Source organism: Phytophthora parasitica (genome assembly GCF_000247585.1).
Source record: "Phytophthora parasitica INRA-310 unplaced genomic scaffold supercont2.22, whole genome shotgun sequence".
Taxonomy (NCBI): Eukaryota; Oomycota; class Peronosporomycetes; order Peronosporales; family Peronosporaceae; genus Phytophthora; species Phytophthora nicotianae.
The window spans coordinates 75,014-83,519 of NW_008649008.1; the positions used below are offsets into that span (position 1 = coordinate 75,014).

At 48.7% G+C, this 8,506-nt stretch overlaps 4 protein-coding genes across 4 annotated transcripts; 2 read left to right on the plus strand and 2 right to left on the minus strand.

Annotated features, from left to right (window-relative positions):
- Positions 1-1,384: 1,384 nt before the first annotated feature.
- PPTG_10487 (hypothetical protein) lies at positions 1,385-2,310 on the minus strand (the record flags this gene model as incomplete). Its single annotated transcript, XM_008905854.1, has 2 exons — positions 1,385-1,639; positions 1,693-2,310. The coding sequence occupies 2 exons, from the start codon at positions 2,308-2,310 to the stop codon at positions 1,385-1,387; spliced, it is 873 nt and encodes a 290-aa protein (XP_008904102.1).
- Positions 2,311-3,491: 1,181 nt separating this feature from the next.
- PPTG_10488 (hypothetical protein) lies at positions 3,492-4,663 on the plus strand. The gene is made up of 2 exons (XM_008905855.1): positions 3,492-3,623; positions 3,725-4,663. Exons 1-2 carry the CDS (start codon positions 3,537-3,539, stop codon positions 4,511-4,513), a joined length of 876 nt encoding a protein of 291 aa, XP_008904103.1. The 5' UTR covers positions 3,492-3,536; the 3' UTR covers positions 4,514-4,663.
- On the minus strand, positions 4,648-5,684 carry PPTG_10489 (hypothetical protein). Its single transcript, XM_008905856.1, has one exon. The coding sequence runs from the start codon at positions 5,531-5,533 to the stop codon at positions 4,742-4,744; it is 792 nt and encodes a 263-aa protein (XP_008904104.1). The 5' UTR covers positions 5,534-5,684; the 3' UTR covers positions 4,648-4,741.
- Positions 5,685-6,608: 924 nt separating this feature from the next.
- Positions 6,609-7,522, plus strand: PPTG_10490 (hypothetical protein; the record flags this gene model as incomplete). Its single annotated transcript, XM_008905857.1, has 1 exon — positions 6,609-7,522. The coding sequence occupies one exon, from the start codon at positions 6,609-6,611 to the stop codon at positions 7,464-7,466; it is 858 nt and encodes a 285-aa protein (XP_008904105.1). The 3' UTR covers positions 7,467-7,522.
- Positions 7,523-8,506: the final 984 nt, after the last annotated feature.

Consider the following 8,506-nt stretch of genomic DNA (forward strand, 5'->3'; position numbering starts at 1 on the left):
AGGGAGGTCTTGTTAAGTGAAATCACAAATACGTGAGTGCCGCAAACATGGAGTTCGTTCTTGCGAGTTTGTGAGAAATGCTGATCGCAAATCCCGTTAACAATCGAACCCGTTCTGGAGTTTCGGATCGCTGCAACAATCAGTTGGTGGAGGTTGCTTCTCTTGCCAGTTTGGTGCACACTGTGTCAGAAAAAAATATTGCTTTAAGAAAAAATAAAAAAAGTCAAGTCGCACGTTTTGCAAAATCGCGTGGCTTCGGCTCGGGTTGTAACATGTATCATGGGACAGTGTTTCGTACTTCAAAAGAAAAGTACTAGTAATACAGTAATAGGAACTTAGTACACTGTACAATGCTTGAAGTACAAGTTGAAAGCTACACCTGTACATGCACCAATACGTATACAATCTCGTTGACGATGGTGAAGTACTTTGCTAATTATTTATACAAGAATGCAGGACAGATGACCTATTTGTACTGTGTTCTTGTACTTCTCTTGCAGACAACCTCACAAAATCCTAACTCGAGATACCGATATTCGTGAACTCGCGGCGAGCCCCACCCCGCACAAGACTGACCATCTAATCAACTCCCAATAGTGACCTACCTACACGCCAACTATTAGTTTAAATCGGCAAAGTCTCACCATGAGAGCTATCCTTTCCGTTTTGGTGGGCTCGCTCGGTATCCAACTGACTGCTGCAATCCTAAACGGACAAGTTGTCTCCCCAGACACGAAAACGTACGCGACTGGTGTACGAACTCGCGACGGCGACTCGTATTGCGGAGGAGCATTGCGATCCTCTTCTCATATTCTTACAACTGCGCTAACGACGACCTCAGTTTTGCTGTGGTTGGGACGCATTACCGCAAAGGTATTAACGACGGTGAGGCAATCAAGGTTGTAAGCACCCGAACTTTAATGAGAAGTCTAGCGAACAATTTGGCCATCCTGACGTTGGATTTGCTCATGTTAAGCTCCCTAAAGCGAATGACTCGGGCATCAACCCAGGAATGTTGGCATTATCTATTGGTTGGGGCGTCACGATAAATTCGCTGCTTGCTGCCGTCTCGAACGAGCTACGGAGCGACGCGGTGGAAGTGTGGAACAACGGAGACTGCAAGAAGGTACTTCGCTTGGATGGTGCCATTGATTAAATGGCATGTGCGGGAGGAGTGGAAGGGAAGGGTGTTTGCCGTGGTGACGTAGGTGGTCCGTTGGTTGCAGAGAGCGAAAGTGATGGTTCCATTGACGCACTCATTGGATTGGCGAACGGAGGCCTGGAAATGTGCGGAAAAGCTGGTATTCCCGCTATTTACACACATGCATCACTGCGATTCCCTGGGTTAGCGTTTCTATTACGCGAGAGGTTTGTTACACAACATTTAGTCCTTAGTGTGGCTCACTACGCGTCCGAATTGGTTCATCTTCATAATTTGCCAGTCAACGTCTTGCGGATAGGTCACGAAGGATTCAAAGCACATCATGGTCTTAACGTCGCTCTTTACTGTGATACGCTCCGCTGTCTTCTCAGATACAACCTCCACCGTCTGCGTGGTACGAATCAGCGTACTGAGCTGCAGCCTCTCAAAGGTCTCCGAGTCGTCATTCGGCTCCACCTCCACACTCTCCAGCTTCTCCTGTACTGAACTCAAAAGAGACAACAGCCCGCCGTATTCTGTTTCTCGCCCACAGTTCGCATCTGTTTCATCGTCTGCTTCTGCTCGGCGATCGCCTGCAAGGCCACAGCTCGGAGCTTCTCCTCGGCCTTCAGCATAGCACGAGTGACTCTCTCGAGCTTGACCCCGCTAAGGTATACCCCGGTAAAGTCGAGCTCCTTCAGCTCAAGACTGGACACTCCCAGTCCAAGTCTCTTTGCGCGAGGGAGAAACTGGGCCTGGTAGCACGTAGGCTCGAACATTTGCTCCATCTCATCAGCAATCGGAGGTTTGGGGGCCTTGTCAGAGGCAAAGTCCATTAATTCTGGTGAGTGCATCGCTCTAATAACGCGGTCGCAGGCGAATTTAGCGCCGTCGAGGAACTCAACGGCGTCGATCTCGGTCTTGGACGGTAGTTGGAGCTGAGCGTAAAGATAATAATTGTGGAATGCCCAGTTGTTCGGTGGGAACACGTTGTGCTCTTCATAGCGTTTCAATTGGTCACTCCGATCCAGAACCCGCTTAACATACTGCGAGAGATCGTCGTAGAAGTTGCGGGAGGGAGGCTGCGCGTCAGGGGGAGAGGAGAAGTGCTGTACACGGCGCGTAAGCTGCAGCGAGCGACGGGGGATCTGGCGTAGTATTTTGCACATAATTGTGGTGACACAATACTATTAAAAATAATCAGTACATTAATATGCGTATACATGTATACATCATATTTGATGTGCATAACCACTGTGTGCAACAACCCCACCCTGAATTTGCAGCATGACATAGGTCCAGGACTTCAGGGGGTCTTTGCAGACGCTTGATTGTGGGTGATGTGGCGTAGTGTCGGGAGAGACCGCAGGGCTGGATGGCGTGAAGGTAAGGCGGCAATGCGCAGTGCGTTGTTGAAAAGTTGTCACTAACGTTGGTACTTCGTCTGTGTACCATTTCTCGTCGTTATTTCTACCAAAGCCGGGCATCCCAAAACCTCGAGAGGCACTCTAACTGGTACCCTACGAATCCTCAATCGCTTAGGAGAAATGAAGCCCTATCGTGACCGTGAAATATTTCCTCCCCGCAATTGGACATTGCAGAATCTGAATTTTTCATAGATTTGGGAATACTTCAGCTCGCAGAAATCGACGCGGTGGAGTTCTTGAGTGGAGCCAAATTTGCATGCGAACAGGTTTTCAGGGGTACCATTTGCAAAATATACTCAAGTATGTCACGGGTGGGAAAACCCAGCAAGAAAGAGTCCCAAGCCAGACGTTCTCGGTGAGATTGAGGCTGTGCTCTCACTCACGTGCTACGAACAGCATATCGTGTTACACTCACAGAGTTCAACGTCGTTGACGCTCATTTAATCGGGGTGAACAATCAAGGGGAGACTGCAGGCAATGATGAACAAGTTCAGAGACACGGCTGGCAGAATTGCGGTTGACATCCGCAGAAAGAGGCCAGCAGGATCACCCTTGAAGGGCCCGAGCATCAGAGAACCCGTACGCGAGTCTGACATCCTGAAAGACCACGTCCATAACATGATGGAGGACATTTCGCTTCAAGACTATGACACTTCGACGGTGTTCGAGCAGAACCAACTGAAAACGCTGCTCAACACGACCCACACTATCGAAGCAGTGACCAAGGACTCGGAGCGGATCATTGTGAGGAGAGACATCAGCTCCATCCGCGTCTTCGAGTCACTCGTGGTGGAACATGGAGACGTCAACTGGCGCATAGTCAACTTCAACAGTGCTGTAAATCATCGAGTAGCAATATATTTTACTAAGTATACTGCAAGGAGATTCCAAAACTGGAATCTTATTTCCACCAATCACATTGCGATCTTTAATCGGCCACACAAAATCACACAGTTATCTGAGCCCAGATGCAGGTGATCCGTCGTGGTGTGCGCGTCGCGGTGCGTCTCCGCAGACCTCCGCACCTCACGTCGTCGGCCTCCTCCTCATTGCATGTACGCCCTACACCACCCTACCAAAAAATATCCTTTTTAAAACGCTCTCTAACAAGCTCAAATTCGACGCTAATACTTTGTATCAATCCCCCCCCCTGCAGCACTTTTCGTCTTCCTCCGATGCGAAACCTTCCGTCCTCGACGGTCCTGATGGAGTGCTGCAATTCGCTAATCGTGCCATGGAACGAGTGACTCAGATGGAACGATACCGTGAGCACAGCGTCTTCCCTCCGTCCAATTGGATGCTACACAACTACCTCCTCTTCACTAAACTGCAGCTGCCCACCAACACCGAGATCGACGCCGTTGATTTTTTAAATGGCGCTCGCTTCGCCTGCGACTTGGCTGTGAATACCATGTACTCTACAGAGTTCGTTAACTTCGCCACGGGCGCCATCTCCGAGTCCCCAGCGGCTGAGAAGATGAAATCCGGACTGTCCGAGACCTGCTACGACGCCTTCCTCTTCGCTATGAAGCAGACGAGTAAGACTGGCAACCGGTTCACACTCAAACAGCTGGACATTAATGGGGTTTACCTGTACGACGTCCACTGGGACCGGATGTCGCTGGCCGAGCTGAAGCAGGAGGAAGCGCTCGAAGCCTACAACCGAGCGCAGGTGGCTGAGCTAGAGGAGGACAAAGGAGATAAAGTGGAGGAGAAAGAGAAGGTGGTGGTGAACCCAATGGAGAATATCAGTCCGGAAGACCACACGGTCATGATTGAGCGTCTGCGGTTGGATGTGCAACTGGATGCGGTGGAGCACTTGGAAGTCGTGACAACGGAAGCCGAGGACCAGGTGTTTGAGAAAAATTCGTCCGCTGTGTGGCGCTTTGAATCGCTTGTTACACAGCCGGATGATGTCGACTGGCGGATCGTCAGCGTCCTATAGATGGGATTCCAAGTATCTACAGATTGGGTTTACTTGGGGTAGTTGCTGGTGAAGATTTTAAGAAAATGTTTTTCTTAGAAAACTAAAGAATGTTGTGTGAATCGTGAAATGTGGATCTGTGAACTCACAAATATGTGAAATGTGGTTGCTAAGAGAAGTTTAGTACCGATACGTGTTCCATCTTCGTTCTATTAACCTACGCATTCATAGCACAATAAGGTTGATGTTTTAAGCCATGCAAGTGCCGTTACCACCCGTAATGGAATCAATCCAAGCTCGAGCATTGGAAACTCGAGAGTAGACGCCAGGGTAGCCTTCTCGTCCGCACGTATTGTCTTTGCTCCAGCTCACGATTCCAATTAGCACGTCCTCTGTTGTGTCCGACCCTTCCAGGATGAGAGGCCCACCGGAGTCTCCAAAGCAAGAATCATGGTTGAGAACTCCGCCTGCGCACACCATACTGGAGTCGATGGTGGCATTAGCAGCACATGCCTCATCACTCACAAGCTGAAGGTCTACGCGCTGTAGCTCGTAAGGATTGGTACCATTGACCTCCGCATCTGTGCCCCACCCCATTGTTACAGACCACTTCCCCGCTTTGAAGTCGGAGTCGTCGGGAGCAGCGAGCTTCACAGGCTTGAACTTGCTTGGCCTCTGGAGCTCGAGTACCATGTAATCGTCGGCATAGAGCACATTCTCGGAGTAGTTTTGGTTGGGCATGACTGACACGACCCGGATTTGTTCGCCATCCAGAGTGCCGTTGCGGTAGTGAGTCCCAACTGAGGCCCAGCGAATGTCGTAGACCACGCAGTGCGACGCTGTGAGGACATGTGTCGGAGAGATAAGACTACCGCCGCACAAATTATTGCCGTCGCGCGTTGATCGAAGGCTGGCAACGTAAGTCTTGGTGCCAGTCGGTACAACTTCTCCGCTCATGATGAGTTGTCGCTGAGTGTCAGTCTCATAGGCACGTGCAGAAGACCCGATGCACACAAGCCCAAAAGCAAGAACGCGAAACATAGTCCTTGGTTGACACGTTTGTGGGTCGTCGGGGAGAGAATTAAAACTGTTTGATCATTCTGATGAACTGTAGGCAGGCAGACGGGTGCAGAATCTATCCAGGCTTGGTCTGAGGGATGTGCTTACCGTCAACAACCATGGTGTTCATAGACCTCACAAATTTGAAGTAAAAAACGGGGAAAGAAAAAACTCAAAGGAGTCACATAGTCACATTAACACATGGGATTTTTTTTCGAATTCAGGCTAAAGATTACCGGCATTTAGATCTCTGTTGCCAGGGCAGCTTGCGTTTTATGAACTTTCAAGCAAATATATACGCTTCCAAAATGCCATCATTGCCACTTCCGAGACTAAAACAACGCGCCACGCGTCCTTTGGGACCTCAGTAAGGCGTTACGTGTATTAGAGTAACACAAAGCGTTTGGGATGTGTGGGGCATGCACGCACAGCACTCGACGATACCTTCATCGCGGGGTAATCATGGGGTCAATGCACATCCAACGTGCCAATTCCAGTCTGGGATAAATTTTGGATCGGAATTCCGATTACTGTCAAATTTACGCAAGACCTCTTTTATTTCGGGAAATCGGGCCAGTTTCCCGAAATGTTTTTTCTCGCTCTACAGTACTTGTTGGAGGAAGCTAAACGGGTTGACGCAATATCACTAGTTGCTACCAAACAATATATTAAATAAGTTCATGCATAACGATAGTAGTTCCAGTACGTGTATTACTACTCATACACTTGAAGCAGGTATACTATGGATTATAGTGCCTGTCTGTGGAGACTGTCTACGTTCGTTCCTTTACTTTATGTTTCCCGGCGGTACCACCCCGGGGGTGGCACCCCCTATACAGCTTTACTTCAAGAATTGGAAAGCTACTTTATGTTCGTGAAGCTTGTTCATAGAGTGGCATGCACATCTGTGTTTTGCTCATTCCACTCTCGTCTATGCAAAACAGCGGCGACAGGGAAAGCTTTGTAAAACCACGAAATTCATCTTAATCCTGCCACGTGGGTTGCTGCTGTGTGAACCAGCTTCATTCATACTTTTCCTCCTGGTTGAATGCACGCGATGAAGCTTGTTTCCTCTCTTAGTTTCGCTGCATGGATGCTGGCAGCCGTGGAAGGAGGATCGTCGAACGTTTACACTGTCCCGGTCTCCAATTTAATCCCAGGAAACAATCTCACCAGCGGCGCAATCGAGACTTCGCTGCAAGACACCAACGATGGATCAAACTACCCGCTCAGCAAGACAAGTATCGTACCCAGTGGCACCAAGACGTACGTTGTTGGTCTTCGTTCTACCGTTGGAGGTAACAATTTCTGCAGTGCAACTCTGATTACTCCGAGACATCTACTGGTCGGATCAAATAGCATCAGGGATAACATCCGCTGGGCTTCAATTGGTTCGCACTACGCCAATGGTACACAAGACGGCGAACAGATCAAGGTCGTCGCGATACTCAACCATCCAAATAGCTCACTTGGGGGCTTCACTGACGACTTCACTATTCTCGTTCTGGAGAAAACCAGCTCATTCAAACCGGTGGCGTTGGCAGCCGCAGACGATTCCGACGTCAAGGACGGTGAGTGGGCTGCTAAAATGGGTTGGGACGACACGGGAGGCGAGGACACTATGGCTTACGAGCTGACGCGAGAAGACGTGCAGTTGATGAGCAACGCGAACTGCTTGAAGGAAACGAAAGTGGATGACAGCATGTTGTGTTCGCGTGGTGCCCCTAATGTGACATCATGCACGGGTGACTATGGTGGCCCAGTGGTGGTGGAGCGTCCGAGTGGTGACGTATTGGTTGGGATATCAAGTTGGGGTGGCGATTGTGGTAAACCTGGGTATCCTAGCATTTACTCCCGCGTGTCGAGTGCTCGCCCGTGGATTGAGTCTGTTGCTACTGGCGTGTGCTTTCACTAAGCTACCAGATTTAACATCTTTAATTTCGGGACAATTTATTTTTTGGAATAACTCTTTTTAGATTTTGTCGTACACGTGTATCGGAGTTACATGTTTTACGTACACCGATCACTTAATTATTCTAAAAGAGTTGGACCCCGAAGAATAATGTTTTTAGGGCAAATGTAGAGAGATCGGTGTAACGATGTTCCAAGACAGCTCAAGGCATCGTAATGGCAGGCAAATAAGTTTGTGCTTATCGCATATTTTTGGTGAGTTGCTGACCAAACCTGGCGTTTTTAAATAGTTGTGCACATTTTCTTTGATATTGTTACATGTAGTCTTTCTACAATTGGTACAGTTCGTTTCTCAGAGGTACGGGTATGCTTTGGAAGTCTCTCAATAGCTCAGCAGATTACAAAATACAGATGACGGACAGTCACTAGAATCTACAGTATCCCACCGTGACAGTTTTGCCCTTAATTGGATTAAAACGCACATACACGCTGCGGCTGCGAAAAAAGCGGCAGCATCTGCTTACTGTATCAGTGTAGTTTACGAGTACTGCCAGAGCTCAAAAACAAATGTGTACATCCATTACCTTATTTCAGCAAAAGTTACAAGTGTTTTGTTTCAAATAGAGTAGTGGTTCTAACCTGTTGAAGAAATGCTACGCACCAGTAAACACCCTGACCGTTAGATACTTGTACTCCACGTATCAACGTACAGTCAGTAGTCATGAAAACACGAGGTACGGCCGTCGATAAATGCAAGTTACAGACACAGCCTGCGACGTTGCTCTCGCCGGCTGAACTGTGGATGGTTGTCACCCCGATGGGTACACATAAACTATGAGTGTTGCACGAAAGTTGTGGACTAGGGCTGAGGCGGAGGCTGGGATAGCATCTGGACACGGAAGCAGAAAGCTCTCCTCAGCCGTTCACCGATCAAACCATCGGGAAAATTCGGAGTGGTTACCGCAACCGTATCTGCGACATGAATGGTTGCTATAATTCGGCCTATGGTTGCTTTTATTAGATTTCAAAAATTTCCGGGTAATA